Genomic DNA, 21,162 nt, shown 5'->3' on the forward strand with positions numbered 1-21,162 from the left:
GATCTTCCATCTGATAGTTCACTCTCCAAGCAGCTGCAACAGCTAGAGCCAAGCCAATCTGAAGCCAGGAGCCAGGAGCTCTTCTGGGTCTCCCATGTGGGTGCAGGGTCCCAAGTCTTTGGGCTGTCCTTGACTGCTTTCTCAGGCCACAGACAGGGAGCTGAATAGGAAGCGGGGCTGCCGGGACTAGAACCGGCACACATATGGGATACCAGTGTGTACAAGGCGAGGACTTTAACCACTACACCATCGCGCTGGGCCCAGCAAATTTTTTTAATACCAAAATAAACTTCCCTTTAATTTCATTTTCCATGGACTTTTCGACGTGCCTTCATATAATCAGCTTACTGGAGTGCTGTGTGAAGTCTGTGGAGGCTGTTACTTGGATCTGGAACTTCGCTTCCTAGGGGTGTTGTAAGGATTGGTGACTTTATTGAGCCATTCAAGCCTTGCTGTTCCTCTTGGCAGCAGCGGTACTAATCGTTCATCAGTCATAGCTACAACTGCCCAGTGACTGGTTTTGCTTCAGCATCCATCAGTGTGTACTCTGTGGCAACTCCTGTATGCAGCAAGATCGCGCGTACAAACACCTGCAGCTTCCTGGCCTGTCTTTCCAAACCAAACTGCAAATCTCACCAAACATTTGAAGATGTTGTATGGTAATAATGACATGAGATGATATGAGTTCAGTAGTGCCTGCAGCCTTAAGATGCGGTTCTTGAGCCCCAAAAACTTACTATAAAAGATGTGGTGTAAAAGGAAATAGTAATAGTACTAATATAGACTGCTGGGGAGAAGTATGAAGGATATGAATGCAGAAACAAAGTAAAATTAGAGAAAGTCCTGAGAAATAAATTGTGACAAAGAAGAGCAAAAAAAAAAAAGTGATTAGAAGGAAAAAGACACTGAACTAATTTTGAAAGAGTGTTGGTGGACCCAGTGAGTTGGCCTAGTGGCTAAAAGTCCTTACCTTGAACGTGCCGGGATCCCATATAAGAGCTGGTTCTAATCCCAGCAGCCCTGCTTCCCGTCCAGCTCCCTGCTTGTGGCCTGGAAGAGTAGTCGACAGCCCAAAGCCATGGGACCCTGCACCCGCGTGGGAAGCCTAGAGGAGGTTCCTGGCTCCTGACTTTTGTTCAGTGCAGCTCCAGCTGTTGTGGTCACTTGGGGAGCGAATCAGCAGACATGTTTCCAGTCCAGGGTGGATGCTGAAGGAATCCCCGAGGGTTACTGGTTTCCTTCCAGGCCTGACCATCACAGTGCCTCTTAGTCAGCCAAGTAGTAAGGAATTTTATTTATCATGTTATTAATCTTAAGATAGTGAGTAAAGCATTTGGTAACGAAGTACAGAGGCACTGTGATGGGTCAGGGGATGGTCTCGCCTTTAGGGGCAGGCTTTCTAAGCAGGCATAAAGTCAGATTTAGGTACTCCCACTTGGTCTCCATGATGATTGTAAAGGTCAGCGTATTTTCCCATGCTGTTAATACATTTATTTAGTAGAACCAACCTCGTAATGTTGGGGTGTGGGCCAGTTTTCCTGTTTAAATCAAGAGAATATCTGCGTATTGAGTTCTTGGTGATCATAGCTGTGCCTGCCCTGTATCTGCCTTCACATCGCATTTGGGAGAAATGCATTCTGTGTTCAGGGAGGCACGCGACACTTCTCCGCATTTGCATGCGCTGACTTGATAATGGGACTGTACTTGGAGGAAGAGAAGTGATAGTAAAAATCAGCAGGTAATGTTCATACAGATAAATCTGTAATTGGAGAGGGAAGATGTAATGTGTTAGTATATTAAAACATTGCTCATTAATATGGAAATTTATTGAGAGAGGAATGATTAAGTTGCATGAATGATTAGAAAATCCTAACGCAATGGGTGAATCATATTTATTTAGAGGCTTAAATAAGTCATTTGTGGCAGTTTGATTTTGTGATCGATGAAATTAAAATACTGAATTTTGAATACATAATCATTAAAACAATGTAAAATGTCCCATAACTTTTATATTGACTAATAAAATATTTTAGACATTGGATTAAATTAAATCACTGAAAGTAATTTAACTTTTTAAAATGTGTCCCCTAGAAAATTTGAAGTTAATATTTGGCTCTAGATTATATTACGCTTAGAATGTGTTATTCTGGGAACTCTCGTTTAGAACACACAATTAGAATTGGTTTTCTCTGACGAAGTACCCGGAACCTGGGGGAAGTTAGAAAGTTGTTTTTTGTTTTAAACTTTTACTTGCTTGTTTTTTTTTTCTTTTTAAAATATTTATTTCTTTTTATTGGGAAGTCAGATATACAGAGAGGAGGAGAGACAGAGAGGAAGATCTTCCATCTGATGATTCACTCCCCAAGTGGCTGCAACAACTGGAGCTGAACCAGTCTGAAGCCAGGAGCTCTTCTGGGTCTCCCATGTGGGTGCAGGGTCCCAAGTCTTTGGGCCATCCTCAACTGTTTTCCCAGGCCACAAGCAGGGAGCTGGATGGGAAATGGAGCTGCCGGAATTAGAGCTGGTGCCCATATGGGATCCTGGACATGCAAGGTGAGGACTTTAGCTGCTAGGCTATCGTGCTGGGCCTTTTACTTTTTGATTTTTAAAACATTAATGAAATGTGGTTTAAAAAATTATCCCCTTTGGGCTTGGTGTGGTAGGTTAGTGACTAAAGTCCTCCCATTGCATGCGCTTGGATCCCATGTGGGCACTGGTTCTAATCCCGGCAGGCCTGCTTCCCATCCAGCTCCCTACTTGTGGCCTGGGAAAATAGTCGAGGACGGCCCAAAGGCTTGGGACCCTGCACCTGCATGGGAGACCCAGAAGAGGATCCGGGCTCCTGACTTCAGATCAGCTCAGCTCCAGCCATTGGGACCACCTCTGTATATCTGCCTTTCCAATAAAAATAACAAATAAATCTTTAAAAAAAAGTATCTCCTTTAACAAAGACTATATACTCTGTTGTTTTGTTTGTTTGAAAAGCATATTCCTGGAGAGGAGAGACTCAGACAGATAGAGATCTTTCATCCGCTGGTTCATACCTGCTGGCTGAAACAGCCGGAGTCTAATCAGTCCCAAGCTAGGAGCCTGGAGCCTCTTCCGGGTCTCCCTGCGGGTGCAGGGGTCCAGGGATTTGAGCTGTCCTCCACTGCTTTCCCAGGCCATAAGCAGGGAGCTGGATGGGAAGTGGAACAACCAGGACTAGAACTGGTGCCCAGATGGGATGCTGACCCTGCGGGGGGAGGATTAGCACGTTTATATTGTTGCAGATTTATTCTTCCACCTCCACGGAATGAACAGGCCCCAATGCTGTGTACTGGAAAACATTGTGCTTTGCCATATGCCAAGTTATAAATGTTCACCATAGTAAGGAAAATTTTAATGAAAAGCAATAATTTCCTTGTTGTTTTTAAAATTTCAGTTTGCTGTATAATACAATTGTTTTTCTTACTGTTGTTTAGCTTATTGCAGGAGTGACAAGGACTCAACCTTCTGGAAGTAATGCCCACAGAAAGCGGGAGTTGTTCAACTGCTCGCCAAGCAAAGCAGAAGCGCAAATCCCACAGCCTTTCAATACGAAGAACTAACAGCTCGGAACAGGAAAGGACAGGCCTGCCAAGAGAAATGTTAGAAGGACAAGTACGTTAATGCTATACCTTTTTTTTTTTTGAAAGATTTATTTATTTTTATTGGAAAGGCAGATATATAGAGAGTTGGAGAGACAGGAAGATCTCCCATATGATGGTTCACTCCCCAAGTGGGTTCTTATGGTTCCTATGATCGTTCACTCCCCAAGTGAGTGCAGTGGCTGGTGCTGAGCCAGTCTGAAGGCAGGAGCCAGGAGCTTCTTCCAGGTCTCCCACACGGGTGCAGGGTCCCAAGGCTTTGGGCCGTCCTCTACTGCTTTCCCAGCCTACAAGCAGGGAGCTGGAAGGGAAGAGGGGCTGCCTGGATTAGAACCGGCATCCATATGGGATCTTGGTGCATTCAAGGCGAGGATTTAGTCGCTATGTTATCGTGCTGGGCCCATATTATACCTTCTTTTAAAGGTGCTGATTGTAATGTGTACTAGGTAGTGAAGTAGAAAAAAGATGTGGTTAACCAAATTGGATCCTTCTCCAGGTCCTCCAACATAAATTTACTAAAACTGCTGTCCAATACAACAGTATCCATAGAGAATGCGTTCTAGGTTATTGCATTTCAATGAATAACCAAAAGAAGTAGTTGTGACAATATATATTAGCTTATCGTATGTAGGGGGTAATACGCGATATGATTTTGGATTTTCTCTCTAATAGTATTGAAAAGAGCATTATAATTTTTTTCCTGTTCTCTGAAAGGTTTAGGCCGTTGGATGTTTTACTGACTTGACTTTATTCTGGCTTTGCTGTAGTGAGCATGCGTGTCATCTGCGTAAATAGACTTATGCTTTAGATAACGATAAATTTTGCTTCTGCTTTTTCTAGTTCTGTTACAGATGATGAACATCTTACAATTTTTTTAGATTTATTTATTTATTTTTTATTGGAAAGGCAGATAGATGGAGAAAAGGTTGAGACAAAGAAATCTTGTGTCAGCAGGTTCACTCCCCAAGTGACCACAACGGCTAGAGCTGAGCCAATCCGAAGCCAGGAGCTTCTTCCAGGTTTCCCATCCGGGTGCAGGGATCCAAGGTCTTGGGTCGTCCTCTGCTCCTTTCTTAGGCCATAGGCAGGGAGCTGGATGGGAAGTGGGGCTGCTGGGACATGAACTGGCACATGAAATCCTGGTAGATACAAGGCAAGGATTTAGCCACTAGGCTGCTGTGCCATGTCCAATGTTACGATTTTTAGACTATTTCTTTTCTTTTTTTTTTTTTTTAGAGATTTTATTTACTTATTGGAAAGTCAGATATACAGAGAGGAGGAGAGACAGAGAGGAAGATCTTCTGTCCGATGATTCACTCCCCAAGTGAGCGCAATGGCCAATGCTATGCCAATCTGAAGCCAGGAGCCAAGAGCTTCTTCCAGGTCTCCCACACGGGTGCAGGGTCCCAAGGCTTTGGGCCATCCTCGACTGCTTTCCCAGGCCACAAGCAGGGAGCTGGATGGGAAGTGGAGCTGCTGGGATTAGAACCAGCACCCATATGGGATCCCGGGCATTCAAGACGAGGACTTTAGCCGCTAGGCCACGCCGCTGGGCCCTTAAAGACTATTTCTAAAAAAAAAAAAAAGACTTTGTGAAGCCTAAACAGAGGTATGTTATTAAAATAAACTATAGGGGGGCAGGGGATGTGTTGCCTGGAGATGTAAAGTTTGGGAGATGAGCCCTGGTGGTCCTGCAGTGCCAGGTCCAGGGGTGGCGACTCTGGGGATGGGGAAGGAGCAGGAGCTGCGGGAGGCGGCCCACACTGGGCACCTGCTGGCCGTGGAGAAGCTGCTGTCCAGGAAATGGCTCTCCTTGGGCTTCTGGGGCAGCAGCAGCATCTCCTGGGGGGGACGGCAGCTGTGGCTGGAGTGGTGTCCTGTGCTGGTCCAGCCACGCGCTCTCCAGTGTGCTCAGCGTTTATCAAAAACAAAAACAAAATAAAATATAGATATATCTAATATATACTAAATGTATATATGTAAATGTGTTTAACTTTGTAGCCATACCTTCACAGTTAGAACTACTTTATTGGCCCTAATGCTGCCAATAAATTAGGCTTGAATTTGGCTTAGATTTAAGGCTTACATTTGAAAAATTGGCTTAAATAAATGTTGAGGTTTTTTTTTTTTTTCTTTTTAATTAGTTGGATAACCTTATGCGTAGGGATTTCCAGGTTTTAACTGCAATGGGTACCCGAGTACACTCTGAGTCCACCACAATTAGTGTTGTACAATATATCTCCATAGAGAATTCAGTAGCTATGATTTGAATGGATGAGTAAATAAACTAACACAGTTGTACGGGAAAACTCATGAAGGATTGCTTCCAAGATCCCCCTGGCATAACAAAATCTGTAGTGTATTCAAATCCCTTGGCACAGTACTGTCTGTAACTTGTCTCATCCTCCTGTGTACATCATTGATTTACTTTTACTTGAAAGGAAGGCACACACACAGAGGCAGACATCTTCCAGGTCTGCGTCAGGTCAAAGCCAAGAGCCGGAACTCAGTCTAGATGTCCTGAGTGTCAGGGATACATGTATTTGAGCCAAAACCTGCTACTCCTCGGGTCATATTAGCAGGAAGCTGGAGTCAGAGGCAGAGCTAGGACTGCAGCCCAGGCCTGCGAGCACACATGCAGGTGTCTTAAGCACTGTGCCAAACGCCTGTGCTCTCCTGTGTACTTCAGAGTGTTTCTAGATTGCCAATGATATGTAACATGATGTAAACATCATACAAATAATTGTGCATGGGGTAATGGGAGAAAAAACATCTGTACACGTGCAGTACAGATAGGATTTTTTCTCCAGTAAATCATAAAATTAGCTTTGATATATTAGTATATTAATTTGCTAGAGCTCTTAACAACAGAATAACCGTGAACACAGTGACTGCAATAGTGGAAACTTGTTTTCTTACCATTCTGGATGTCCAAAATGAGTTGTTTACAGGATTGGTTTTTTCTTGACTGTTAAAGGTGTTTTTCTTCTCCCATATTGTTGTATGGTCTGTCCTCGGCATCCCTTGTCCCTGTCTCTTACAAGGACTCCAGTGATGTGGCATTAGTACCTACTGTTGTTACATTATTTTTTTTTTAAAGATTTATTTTTATTGGAAAGGCGGATGTACAGAGAGGAGAGACAGAGAGGAAGATCTTCTGTCTGATGATTCACTCCCTAAGTGAGCCTCAACGGCCAATGCTATGTCGATCTGAAGCCAGGAGCCTCTTCTGGGTCTCCCACACGGGTGCAGGGTTCCAAAGCTTTGGGCCGTCCTCGACTGCTTTCCAGAGCCACAGGCAGGGAGCTGGAAGGGAAGAGGGGCTGCCTGGATTAGAACCGATGTCCATATGGGATCCCGGGCGTGCAAGGCGAGGACCTTAACCACTGCACCATCATGCCAGGCCCTGTTACATTATTGTTTTTTATCTTAGTTGTTTCTGTGAAGACCATACCTCTCAATATGGTTGCGTTCTGAGTTGATGAATGTTGGAGCTTCAACATTTGAAGTTTGAGGGACATAATTTAGCCAGCAGTTCAGAGAGTGGAACCAGAGCTATGTGTTAAAACTTCTGTGATGATGGAAATATCCCATATCAGCACTATGTGATATGAAATCTACAGCTTCATGTATCTGGTGAGCAATTGAATTGTAGCTGATTTGACTCAGAACTTGAACTTTTAGTTTTTAATTTTTGGTTACTTGGTGTAGAAATTTATGTAGTCAGATGTGGCTACCATATTGGTTAGTTCAGGCAAACAGTTAATAATAGGTTCAAAAAATTTTTACACTTGGATTTTTAGCTTTGAAAATTGTATACGACCTCCTTTATTGCTATGGTCTAGAGTTACGTCACACATGAGATAATTATGTTCCTGTCCTCTATTGTGATGTGGTACTGTGGGATTGATTGCATTTCAGAATAAATGCAATCACAGTAAAGGTGTGCAGCTTTGTCCTCTGGACCCCTTTGATGCCCCTCAGCTTTGTGCCTTCTACATTCCCTTGGCAGTGTTCATTTGCTGATTAAGTCTAGTTATTTTGAGTGGAATTTACCAGCATGTTCTGTGAATGGCCAGTGAAAGGTGCTTTGTTTACCTTCTGCAGAAAGAAGAGAGTGATAATGCTTGGTGTAAGTGGTTGGTAGCTTTAAGTGGAATGATCTGAAAATACAGGGTTATTGGTTGTCTTGGTTTGAATTAAACAGTGCAGGGGAGTCCCGTTCTAGACAAAGTATGCGTCTGCATCTCAGCACGCAGGCTCAGTGTTGAGCAGAGCCAGAGGAGCTGCTTGTGTGTGTGTGTGCCACAGTGTTTGAGCTGTGTGTCCAACGGTGTGGTGAGATGCAGTTTCTTTCAGGTTGTACTGCATCACTGAAGCCTTCCTGACCTCAGTTTGCTTTTTTTTTTCTTAAATTTTGGCACCTATGAGATTGAATGACACAAAAAAGGGACACTGCTAGAAAGGGTGAAAAATAGTTTTGTAAGGCTCTATTTGTCCTCACTTCACTGTACATTTAGTTTCTTGATTTTTTATTTTGTTTTTATTTGCCAGATTGTACCTTAACTGTGTTTCCATAGCATTTGTTGAGTTAGATTTAGTCCAGGTAAATAAGCGTTTGTTGCTGAGTAATAGGATCTGAAACACAGGTTTAGGTCTGTAGGAGCTGACACACGGAAGAGGGGATTTGGCCTTGTTTGGATTTCGGAAGGCCTCCATGTAGAGGCAGCGCTTGTGAGGAAGGGTGTTCCGTGGAGAGCGAATGGAGTATGCAGAGAATACAGGGCCTGGATGAGCAAGAAAGGTTAATGAGTATACTTAGGTCAGCACAGGTTTATGGCTTGTACTTACAAGATGTGATAGTTTAATTTTAATTTTTGTTGTTTGAAGTTGTCCTTTTTGTTATCATTTTTTCACTGGTATTGTGAAGGGATGTTGAATTATCTTTTCTGTCAGATTCATGTTTTATTCATTTTTAAATGTTTTCATCTGCCTGAAAGATCGATAGGTTCTGTGTGCAGGTTCAGTTCCCAGATGCCTGCAGCAGCGAGGGCTGTTGTGCAGGCCAGGAGCGTGAAACACCGCCTGGGTCTTCAGGTGGCCGTGGAGGTGACCATGGAGGTGGCGGTGGCGCTGGAGCAGTGGCGGTCAGCTTCAGCTGTATTAGCATTCCGACGCCTTAGAGAAAGCAGTGGCCTGCAACTCAAACTGACACTCTGATACAGGACTCGGGTGCCCCCAAGTGGTGGCTTAATCCACTGCACCTTAGTGCACCGCCCAGATGTGTAGTTTTAACTTGTGGTTTCACATACTTAACTTTATTTTGTTAAGTCTGCTATTATTATAGAACTCCATGCTAAAATGTTAACGTTTTCAGAAATTATTCTCAGAAGAAACTTAATAAATATGTTTGAAAATTGTTTATTTGGCCCAGTACAATGGCTCAACAGCCAAATCCTCAACTTGCATTGAGCTGGGATCCCATGTGGTCACTGGTTTGTGTCCTGGCTGCCTTGCTTCCCATCCAGCTCCCTTTTTGTGACCTGGGAAAGCAGTTGAGGATGGCCCAAAGCCTTGGGACCCTGCACTCCATGGTCCTGGAGACCTGGAGGAAGTTCCTGGCTCCTGGCTTCGGATCAGCTCAACTCTGGCCATTGCGGCCACTTTGGGAATGAACCAGTGGATGGAAGATCTTTCTCTTCTTTCCTTTGTAAATCTGACTTTCCAATAAAAATAAATCTTTAAAAAATATTTATTGATTTACTTAATGTATTTGAAAACAGAAGTGCAAAGTCAGAGAACTTCTAGCTGCTGAGTCATTTCCCACATGTTCTCGGTAACTGCAGCCCGGCCACTTGGAAGCCACAACACTCAGGCCGAGTCTCTGATGTGGTTGTTAGGGACCCACGTGCGTGAGCCATCATGTGCTGCTTCCCAGGGTGCACGTTACAGGACGCTGGTGCTTCTAGCAGTGGCTGTCCCTCAGCTGCACTGCTTTCCGATGTGGGCCTAGCAAGGTTGAGCTCCGTGGCTGTGCCAAAAGCCTACCTCTTGTTTCTTTTCCTTTTTTCCTCCATATATGGCATACAATCAAGTTTCAAAATGTTTGTGTTGTATATAACTTTAAAGTCACTTAGAAAATTTCACTGATGGAAATTAAATATTGGAATGTTATTTTAGAAATATCTGTTGACAATTTTTCTTTTTAAATGAAGTGCCTCAGGTTAAGGGGCATTATAAAATAGGTAGGCCATGTCCTTGAGGAGATTTCAAGTTGAATGTAGACTATGTCAAGTAGTTGCCTATATATTAAGTATTTATTTTTTTCTTGGAAAGACAGATTTACAGAGAGAAGGAGAGACATAGAGAAAGATCTTCTATCTACCAGTTCTCTCCTCAAGTAGCTATAAGTGGCTACTTATAGCTGATCCAAAGTTGAGAGCAAGGAGCTTTTTTCTAGTTTCCCATGCAGGTGCAGGGTCTCAAGGCTTTGGGCTGTCCTCTACTGCTTTCCCGGACCACAAGCAGGGCGCTGGATGGGAAGTGGAGCAGCTGGGACACAAAGCGAGAATTTAGTCAATGGACTGTCACACCAGGCCTCTGAACATATTTTGTCAATGGACTGGTGTCTAGCATATAAATTCCTTGTTAAACCTTGCTTCCCCATTGAACTGAGCTGCTGCTGTTGCTGCTGCTGCCACCGCCTGTTGCCCTCCCTGACTTGGTAGGCAGGGGCTGGAGGTGTGTAGAACTTGTCCCCACTGGGAACTCTTTTTAATGTTTCCTCTAACTAGTAGACGTTTTGTTTTTTACAGATAGGTTTTCTTTTTGTTAAAGATTTACTTATTTTATGAGCTTAATATCAGATATAGATTCATCTTTCATCTGCTGGGCCCACCTTGAGATTTTTCTTTTTTCTCCTTTCTCAAGGTCTCTTAGGTATTAAATAGCGTTACTGGGATTGTGCAGTTTATTCTCCTCGAAGTACAGTGGGAACATCGGAACTCTATGAAGGCAATCTTTTATCAGTATATAACATTTTAAACGTTATTTATGGGGATCAGCATTGTCTTGAAGTGGGTTAAACTGCCTCTGAGTTACCTAAACCCCTTATGAGATGTTCCTTTGAGAGCTGGCTGCTATGCTTTCAGTCTAGCTCTTTGCCAATGTGCCTGGGAAAGCAGTGGAAATTCCCCAAGTATTTGGGCATCTGCCACTCCTATGGGAGACTGACCTGATGGAGTTTTGGACTCGTGGAATTTGCTAGGGTTGTTGTGGCCACTTGGGGAATAAAATAGAGGATAGAACATTTTTCTTTGTGTCTTTCTTTCATTCTGCTTTTCAAATATGTGCATACATAAATATATAAATCTTTAAAATGATTTTAAAGGTTGTTATATTTCATTTTTGGGAACTGTATTCCTTCTCTACCAATTTGGAAGTCTTTGAGAATAATAGACATATATCCTGTTATGCAAAAAGATATTTAATGTTGTTTTAAAGGAAGTGTTTGTTCTTAAATCCCATATTATCCTTAGTAGCCGCTTGTGCAGCATGCTTATATTTTTCTCTGTAGAAACTGCAATTTTGAATTCTTCAAGCATTTTATGTATAAGGTATAAAATATGTAATGATGCAAAGTAAGAGGTTAGGACAAAAAATACTTTATTTGGGAAATATTTGATATTTCATATTAGTTTCTTATTCATTGATTCGTTCATTCCTTCTAAACAAAATCTTTGTCTTCTGCAGGATTCAAAGCTGCCTTCCTCAGTTCGCAGTACACTTCTGGAACTCTTTGGTCAAATAGAAAGAGAATTTGAGAACCTTTATATTGAGAACTTAGAGTGTGAGTATTTCCTATCGTAATCTTGTTTTATAATTTTTCACTCACTATCAAAAATTTGACAGTAAAGTTTGTGGGTAAGCATAAATTTCCATTTCAGCTTTCTGATTTGCAGTAACACATTTTTTAGTTTAAAATGACATGTATTATCTTAAAGTTCTAAAGATCTGGTCTGATTTTCCTGGAGGAAAGAAAGTCAAGGTATTGGCAGAGCCGTGCTCCCTCTGGTGACTAAGGACGGCCATTTCCTAAAGCCTGTTGGTTGTGATTTTAGGATGCAGGGTCGCCTTTCCCTTGGTAATGAAGATGATGTAATCCTATGTCATTTAAACTTACTGATGGAAAATTTAATATTTAATAACTGGTGTTTCTTTTTTTAAAAGTCTACTATGAAAATTTATGATGGGAGAAGTGATTTCAATTTTTTATAAAATAAAACTTAGGTACCATGCACTGTGTACCTTTTAAGTATCAGAGTTTTTACAACTGGAATACTTACTGTTCAGCTTTCAGTGACCAGCGGTTTTCAGTTTTATGGTTGCAGCTTGGCCAAGAAATGACGGGAATATGGTTGTGAACGCAGTGAGTTGGCATTATCATCCAGTACTTAGGGGTTTTGTGGATCCTTTCTGTCCATAAGATGAAATCCAGGTTGCTCATATTGGACGTTGTTTAGGACCTTTCGCTGTCAGCATTTTCCTCATCGTAACTTGTTCTGTTCTTGCACTAAGACCTTCCACCAGCCCAGTTTTCTTTTCCCAGTCGTGGGAGACTTCCTGGTGTCGTTGGTGTGTCAGGGTGTTACATCAGGAGCTCTGTGCTTTTAGAGCAGCTGTGTCCTGGCTGAGTGCCTGTGTTCCTCATCTCCACAGGCTAGGTCACAGAGTGGATGCTGCAGGCCCGCCCTGCAGGGCCTGACATGCAACAGAGCGCACATTTCCCATCTCATTGTTTTTGTTCATTCTGTTCTTTATAGCTTCTGTACTTTTTTATATTTCTTGTCCTTTCCTGTAATCCTGTAATTTTTGTTTTTCAGAACTTTCTTACATTTTTAATTCTTGTTATATGTAACCCTTTCCTGGTAACTGTGTGGTACCATATGTCGGTAGTTATGTATCATTGCTCCTCAAGTACAGGGTCCTCAGTGAGACTGTAAGTACAAGGGACTGTCAAAGTTCATGAAAAATGTGTATTATGAAAAAATATACATGGACTTGGAAAAATTTGTAAAAGTTTTATTAATTATTATTTGAAAGGCAGAGGAGTTATAGGGAAGGAGAGACAGAGAGAGCGAGTGAGCTTCCATCAGCTGGTTTTCTTCTCCAATGGCTTTTTTTTTTATTGGAAAGACAGATATACAGAGAGGAAGATCTTCCATCCGATGATTCACTCCCCAAGTGGCAGCAACAGCTGGAGCTGAGGCGATTCAAAGCCAGGAGCCAGGAGCCTACTCTGAGTCTCCCATGCAGACGCAGGGTCTCAAGTCCTTCAGCCGTCCTTGACTGCTGTCCAGGCCACAAGCAGGGAGCTGAATGGCAAGCGGGGCTGCTGGGATTAGAACCAGCATCCATATGGGATCCCAGTGTGGGCAATGCGAGGATTTTAGCCTCTAGGCTACTGTGCTGGGCCCCCACAATAGCTGAATTTAAGCCAGGACTGTCTTCCAGGTCTCCTTTGTGGGCACAGGGCCCAAGGATTTAGGGCATCTTCTGCTGCTTTCCCAGATGGCTCTGCAGGGAGTTGGATTGGAAGTGGAGCAGCTGGGACAGAAACTGGTGCCACCAGTAGAGGCTTAGGCTGCTATACCATGGCACCAGTTCCAGAAAATACTTTATTATAAAAAATAGCATTTGCTAAAATAAGACTGGGGTGAATGTTTGGTCTAGGAGTTAAGTCGACTGCATTTTACATCGAGTGCCTACGTATGTCTCCCTGTTGTGGCTCCTGATTCCAGCTTAGCCTGCCACATGATGATTCCAGCGCCTCAAAATTTCTTATACCAAAATAAAGTTAGCTTTTTTAGTGTTTCATTTCATTTTATTTGAAAGGCAAACAAATAGATTCCATCTACTGTTGGACTGTGCAAATACCCAAACAGTAGGCTCTGGACAGGGGCTCAGAACTCAATCAGGGTTGTCCCAATGGCGGTTCCTCTCTGTTGCTTCCTGATGTACATAAGGAGGAAGCTGGACCAAGATTGGAGGAGATGCAGCCGAAAACCCAGATATTCCCAAGCAGTGTCTTAACCACCTTGTCACACTTTCATTTCCATTTTTTCATGACCTTTTTGGAGTACCTGCTTGCTTCTTTGAATTTTAGACAGTGTCAGTAAAGATTCCAAGTGCACAGATCCAGGCACAGAGGAAATTTGCACAGCTACTGAAATGCCGGTGCCTGTGGGAGCTCACAGTAGCAGGAGCTTCACTGTACTCAGGAAGATTATGTGTGTCTTTTTTGTAATGAAATCCTGAATGCCTTGAGGTTTTTGAAATCTTTATATAAATTGAGATATTGACTGTTAGAATATTTTTCGTGGGTTTAGACAACATTGGAATGTAACCTTTTTATTTGTGCAATTTGGAAGTGGTAAGTACATTTAGCATAAAAATGCTTTTTCTAAAAACATATTTTTTAGTGCGAAGAGAAATTGATACTCTGAATGAACGCTTAGCAGCTGAAGGACAAGCCATCGATGGAGCAGAACTTAGTAAGGGCCAACTCAAAACGAAAGGTAAAGTTCACAGAAAGTATTGCTTCCATATTATCAAGGCCATTTGGAATTTAATCAGGGACACTGATTTGCTCTTTGCTCTAAGCAGAACCTGAAGGACATAATTTAGGGGTGGGTCTGGAAAAACGGAGTGAGGGAGCAGGTGCATTCATTCTCAGGTCTGCCACTGTTGCCAGGTTAGCACAGTTGAAGGAAGCCTTTTGGGTTTCACTTTCTCCCCAAGATGCAAGGCCCACTTTGTGATGCCCAGGTTCTTTGTAGGAATGTGTTTGATTGTTGATTCTTTGTCTCTGCAGCCAGTCACAGTACCAGTCAGCTTTCTCAGAAACTAAAGACTACTTACAAGGCTTCTACCAGCAAGGTATGCAGGGCACTGACACTTGAGCCAGTCATGTGGTGTTTAAGGTGTGCTGATGTGTACTTTAACCTGCATATTTTTCAATTAGAAATGTATACTAGAAAAAGAAATGTCTGGTGTCTAGGTAAATTCAATTAAAAAATCATGTCAAGTGGCTGTATTATATAGATACTCAGTAGCTTGTTCTAGTAGTTCTTTTTATCAATACATTTATGCACTAGTCGAGATACTGTCTTTAGAAATATATATATTTTCTCTTGTTAATTGGCTTGTTACAAAAGCTGCAAAATTGGAGAAAGCGTATAAATAGATGTCAAGTAATGCAATTATGGTTTTCTAAGTTAAAGTTATATTTTAATTCCATTTAGTTCATTATCTTCTATTTCCAAGTGTTAGGAAGAGGCTAATAGAGACAGTTGTGTTTTGCTGTTTCTTGAAAGTATCTTGTTTTGTTCTTCTTAAAGAGTCAAGGATTTATATCTGAGAATCTGTTTATAATAGAGTACTATTACAAATGATAAATTTTGAGATTGTTTTGTATGCATCGCTATTTTGGAGTATTTCAAAGATATGAAAGACAGATTATGTACCTAACTTTAATGAATGTATGTTCCTTTGCTAAACATGAAGGGAACAGTTAAAATTTGCATTGAGTATGCTGTATCATTTTTTATATTTCCCATTTTTTTTTAGAGTTTAAGATTATTTATCATGTCATCTAAAATGAGATTAGCTGCAGTTAATACAGCAAATTCAGTCTTTTTGCTATTTCTTCTCATTTGAAAATCCTTGGTAATTCTTTTTATTAAAAAATGTAAATGTTGCTGGCATTTCCTGTTGTTGACTTTTTTCAAATAAGCTAGATTACGTTTGATCTGTTTGATTATATCATGATGTAGCTTGTATTTACTAGACATTTTTAATTAGATTTAAACTTTTTCTTTTTAACGAAATGTGAAATTATGGTCTTCACACATAATTTCTTGTTAAAAGATCCTGAATTATGTTGTCTATTACGCTCACAATTATATGTGTACAGAATGTGGTCTTAGAATTTCAAAACTTTCTGGTTATTTCTGAAGTAGGGGAAGAAATGATTATATAAAGTTATCCTTTACCATGAACAATAAAAAATAAGATTTTGGAGTAAGGTAAGGAAACCTATAATATACTTTGCTTTGATTATTTAGAATTACTTAAAGCCTCAACTATTTTAGATACTAGAAATTCATTTCAATTTGCTAAGAAGCATGTTATTAGTGACTTTTGGAGCATTTTGCACAGTGTATATGCATCTTAATAATATTGAAAAAACAGGACATCATCTGAAAATTGAAGAAATAATAGGGTAAAAATATATTCTGACTTGCACTGCAGCATAGGTTCTTGTAAATACAGGTAGGCATGAATGCAACAGGAAAGTGCATCAGTCCAAGTTCATTGCTTTCCCTGCTTCTGACTCAGAGCCCTGAGAGGCAACTAGCATGTTTGTTGGGACAGTGGAAGCACAAAAATGTGTTAAGGTTTTTCCACAAAGGATTTTCCTTCTGTTTGAGTGCTCTCTGATTTATTTCTAATGTGTTCTTGGGAGGGCAGTAAGATAGTCTAACTTATACACTACTTTAAAGAAACTTTCTGACGTTTTTGTAGTTATTTTTGAAAGATAGTGTTTTATTGTTTTTAAAAAAACCCAAACAAACCCCATTTCTGAGTTCTCTCATGTGTTTTAGGTTTTTTATCTCAGTTGCCGAAATGATTTGGGATGATATGTGTCATCATTTTGCTGCTTTCCTGTCATGACCATTTTGTATAAGTAGTTCAGGTCTGTTCTGTTGGGCATTTTAGAACTGACTAAGAGAACAAAGAGTTGAAGTTAACAGATGATCAGAGTGTAAAGGGTATTTTTTAAGCAGCACATGAAATGATATGGTACAGTAATCTGGTTGCTTTCTGTTTCCAAAATAACACCAGCAAAACAGCTAAAGTTCAAGGTAGTAACCCCCTCTGCTTTCATGGTACGAATGGGGTGCGTGAAGAATGGGGCTCCATTGATTTGTTTCAGTGTTAGAAATGCTGGGCGAAATGGATAAGTGAATTTATTATAGCATCTTATATGAAAAGTTTCCTGTGCATTTTAGCTTTACTCCCTCTTAAAATATTGTAATACTGTTTACCCTCTAAATGTACTTAGAGTAAGTAGAAACGCTTTTTCATATTGTATAGGGAAAATTTTCCTGGATTGAACAGCTTTCAGAAAGACGATAATAATGTGTTTCAGATTGAACAAATTCTTTTGTAGTACTTGTTAAATTTAAACCAAAGCAAGTGAAATGAATTTATTTTTATTACAAGTAAAAATGTCAGTCTTTTGATGAAGCATTTTGTTTTAGTTCCACTGTATTCAGAATAAATTTTATGTACATGTCTGAATTGATGTAATAGTAGGTTCTGAATTATATTTTAATGTTGATGTAAAAGTGGGTTTAGACACCTTTTCCAGTGCTTTGCTGAAGCATTGTTTAAAGTAAGCTGTATAATGCTGCAAACATTTTTGTTTGTTTCATTATCCTGAATAATCTACATTATACTGATCTACTTAAAAGCGAAAAAGCTTCTTTTATCTGAGACCAATTTAAAAGCCAAACTAAAAGAATATGATTATGTTTAATTAGTCTCTTTCTCTCTCGCTGATTTTTTGCTTGTAAGAGAACTGCTTGTTGTGTATAATGCTCTATGAGACAACAGTGTACTGTGCGTGTATGTTGTTTGTACTGTTTCCATGTCTGTGTGATTAGACTGTGAGCTTTTGCTGGCAAGGAGCTCATGTGTTGCCCTGCTCTGTTTCCTCCGTCTAGCATAGCGCCTGACTCAGAGCCAAGTGCTAATAAACACTCTTAACAAACCTACTCATCTGTCAGAAGTGTCGTCTTTTGGTTCCTCCCCATCATGGGCTATATGTGATTGGTGTCAGTGACCCAAAACGAAACAATCAAAAAGTCCCCCAGTGATCACAGCAATGCATAATAATGGTTTGGGCTGTTCTTGACTTCCATGTCTAGCTTACTAGCTAGCTAATAGTTCATTCAACAAAGTTGGAACTTTTGCTTGATGATTTGGATTTGTGGAAGAGTGACTTTAAACATGTAAATGCTCTCCTCATAAGACATTATGTCCTCACTGCTGTTGAACTTCTTTAGGAAAAGTCTTCCAAAGCCTCTGTAAGGACTTATTCTGTCGTATGTTGAGCTGAATGAACCTAGTATTGCTGTACAAGGTTTTTCTGTTCTGCTCATACTAGTATTCCTTTATTGTTTAAAATATTCTATTCAGTGGATTAATGCATTTTCAAGATAGCCCTCCTCTGTCTTAACCTTTTTTAACTTGAAAATATTTATTTCAGTAAATGCTTACAGTGCTCCTTCCCTTCTGAATTTCAGATTGTCTCTAGCTTCAAGACGACCACATCAAGGGCCGTCTGCCAGCTTGTGAAGGAGTACATTGGCCACAGGGATGGCATCTGGGATGTCAGTGTTGCAAGGACACAGCCAGTGGTGCTGGGGACCGCATCTGCTGGTGAGTCAGACACTGAGCCAGCTGGCTCAGTGAACCATGTGGTTTGGTTACTGGCTGAAGTGACTGACATTCAGCTGTCTGTAATGGAGTGATACATGGAAGCAAAAATACGATGGAGGAATCGTTAGAACCAAAGTGTTGGGCTTTGTTATGGGAACATTTGAAGATGTACTGAAGCATACTGTCTTCCAATTCTGTAGCCCAGTAGATAGGATACTACACCAAACAGTGGGCTTGGAGGTCTGCAGAAGGAAGTGCTTGGATTTAACTTAATTTGGTTAAGGAGTTCATATTTAGGTAGTAGAGGCAGCAGAGGCAGGATATCTTTTAAGCCTTGGATAGTTTGTGGTTAGCTCAGTTCTTATTATTCATATCCAAATATGTTTTTAAAAATTATATTTGATGTTTTTCTGATAGTAGTGAAGTACATAAGTTTTAGGGAAGGTTAAAAATATCCTTTTTGAAATTTCTGAAATTTCATTTGGATACTGCTGTTTATTCTGATTTTCTGTCAGATCTACTTAAATTTTAATTTTGCCGTAAGAGGAAAAATATGAAAGGAATACTTAGCACCTGATAATTAATAACTGGATTTGGGTGCTATTTGAATTTGTATATGGTACTCTGGGAGTTTTAATACTTTCAGTAAAATGTATAGTGACTTCTATGTGTAAATCCCAAGCATAAATGCAGCCCAGTGTCATAGTGTACTAGGAAGGTGAGACCTTGATTGTTCATTCATTCGCCAAATCAGTGGTCTTCGATGAACCGCACTCTGTCCAGTACTGGAAATGTGTCCTTGGATCAACTGTATTTTACAGAGAAGTAGAATCAGAGCTGCAAGTAATATTAGGGTAATACAACATCATTCTCAGAATATCTTGTTCATTTGTTAAAAAGCCTAAAATTGCGGATGGCTAAGTCATAACTTAATGATTTTGACCTTACAGATCACACGGCATTGCTGTGGAGTATAGAGACAGGGAAGTGCCTTGTCAAATATTCAGGCCATGTGGGTTCAGGTAAGCATTTACTTTAATTAGCTATGGTCAGAGCTTATTTCCTACCTTGATTTATTTTTAAAATCTTGCATGATAAATCCAGCTTTAGAAAGTTCTGTTATTTTCGTTGTCAGGGGACTTGTGGTATATTTGGAGATGATGATAAACTGTATATTTTGCTTGTGTGGGTTTAATAAAGGGAAAAAGCCACACTCCTTAAACAGTGTTGAAATAAGATTATTTAATGTGTATAAACCAAATATAGGAATTTTTTGTATTTATCTCAAAATATTTTGGAGATTTCTCAGTACTCTGGAGTTTGCTTCTGTGCTTGTAGTCAGTGCTTTGAGATACTGTAGCTCTTTTATGCCTTTTCAGTTAAGCCCATCTGGATACTAGTGTCCTGATTAAATTCCGTCATTTGCTTTTCTCCCACATGCCCTGTGTGGTTCCTTTCACTTGACATTCTTCAGTTCCATATCTGTTAGAAGTTACTTGTTCACCCTTTCCTGCCAGCTGCCAGTGTCATGATCGGCATTGCATTTGCCTTGTACGGAGTTGTCTAGTTAGGTCAGTTCTCATTCGACTGAGCACCTGCCTGCACAGCTTGGTGGTCCTGCTGAAGTCTAGGACTCTTGGTGAGCTGTGTTCACCTGTCTTGTCCCTTTCCAGGACTCTGTCTCTTACAGCTGTTCCTGTTGTCACCTGTGACTTAAGATTTTTTCTTGCCATAGATTTTTTTCCCCTGTTAGTGTATAATCAAGCTCATACCTTTCTCATTAAATCTCTTCTCTCAATAATAGCCTTGTATGTCTTCCTCTCTAATTTGTATTCCACAGACTGCGTGGGGTGCTGTTGTGTTGCATTGTAGTTTTTCAACATTATGTGTGAAATATACAAATAGGTTCTTAAAGTTCATGGAATTTCACTAAGAGTGTGATATTATCAGATTTTTAAAAAATTTTCTCACCTCAGATTTACTCAAAAATATTAAAAAAAAGGGGACCAGTGTTGCCACAGTAGGTTGAATCACTGCTGTGACTTCAGCAGCCCGTAGTGTTGGCCACTGCTGTAATTCAACTTGCTGCTAAAGTGTCTGGAAAAGTAGTGGGAGATGGCTCAGGTTCTTGAACCCTGGCAGACCTGGTTGGAGGTCCTGGTTCCTTGCTTCAGACTGTCCCACGCCTTTCCTTTGTAGCCATTTGGGAGAAAATTGACAGATGGAATATCTTTCTATTTCTGTCTCACTGTTGCTCTTTCTTTCAAATAATTAAATAATCTTTAATGAAATAAATACTGCTAAGAAATAATAAATAACCTTAAGTAAGTAGAAATATTAAAAAATATTTAGATGTACGTAACCTAATATTTTTAGAATTGTTAATATGTTGTACAGAAAAAGGTCATTGGCAGTTTCCTGCATCCTCCCTCTTCACTCCTATGTTTACACCCAGAGACAACTATCTTAAGAACTGTTTTTTTCTTGGCCATTTTTCTTTTTTAAAAATCTTTTATTTATTATTATCATCATCATCATCATCATTTTATGGTACAGTTCCATAGGCCTCTGGGATTTCCCTTATCCCTTCCCCAATTACCCCCCCAACCAAGTTCCCCTATATCATTACTACAGTATAGTTCTTCATATACAGTCATATGTCCATTATTGTGGACATGGACAATGGCAGAGAGTCCAGTATCCTGTTGTCATTTACTAAACAGTTACATTGGAGTCCAGCTTTAGTCTGAAAGTAAAGATACATACTGCATTTGCATATGTTAGTCTCCATTTCACAGTTACTGTACATCCCCTTAAATGAAAAGCCACGATACAAAATCAACAATAGGAAGAAAAATAGAAATTTACAACACCATGAAATTAAATAACATGCTGGTAGATATGATATTTTCCAATACAGTTGCTATACATCCCCTTAAAAGCCACAAAACAAAATCAATAACAGGAAGAAAAAAAAATTAATAACACCATGAAATTAAATAACATGCTACTAAATGACTAATGT

General features: G+C 40.3%; 1 protein-coding gene across 5 annotated transcripts in view; it reads left to right on the forward strand.

Moving 5' to 3' along the window:
* The window catches only part of LOC121167469 (WD repeat-containing protein 37-like), a 35,406-nt gene that overhangs the window by 3,395 nt on the left and 10,849 nt on the right, over positions 1-21,162 (forward strand). For 3 of the 5 annotated variants that reach the window (XM_040996888.1, XM_040996887.1, XM_040996885.1), the window contains exons 2-7: positions 3,465-3,642; positions 11,382-11,478; positions 14,111-14,206; positions 14,503-14,567; positions 18,002-18,137; positions 19,088-19,159. In XM_040996888.1, coding sequence (XP_040852822.1) covers positions 3,505-3,642; positions 11,382-11,478; positions 14,111-14,206; positions 14,503-14,567; positions 18,002-18,137; positions 19,088-19,159 — 604 coding nt within the window. In that variant the 5' untranslated portion in view covers positions 3,465-3,504. Of the gene's footprint in view, positions 1-1,540; positions 1,739-3,464; positions 3,643-11,381; positions 11,479-14,110; positions 14,207-14,502; positions 14,731-18,001; positions 18,138-19,087; positions 19,160-21,162 lie in introns of those variants that run through there. The other 2 variants (XM_040996886.1, XM_040996889.1) reach the window with 2 other exon arrangements.

Source organism: Ochotona curzoniae, unplaced genomic scaffold, assembly GCF_017591425.1.
Source record: "Ochotona curzoniae isolate NIBS_2020 unplaced genomic scaffold, NIBS_Ocur_1.0 patch373, whole genome shotgun sequence".
Lineage (NCBI taxonomy): Eukaryota > Metazoa > Chordata > Mammalia > Lagomorpha > Ochotonidae > Ochotona > Ochotona curzoniae.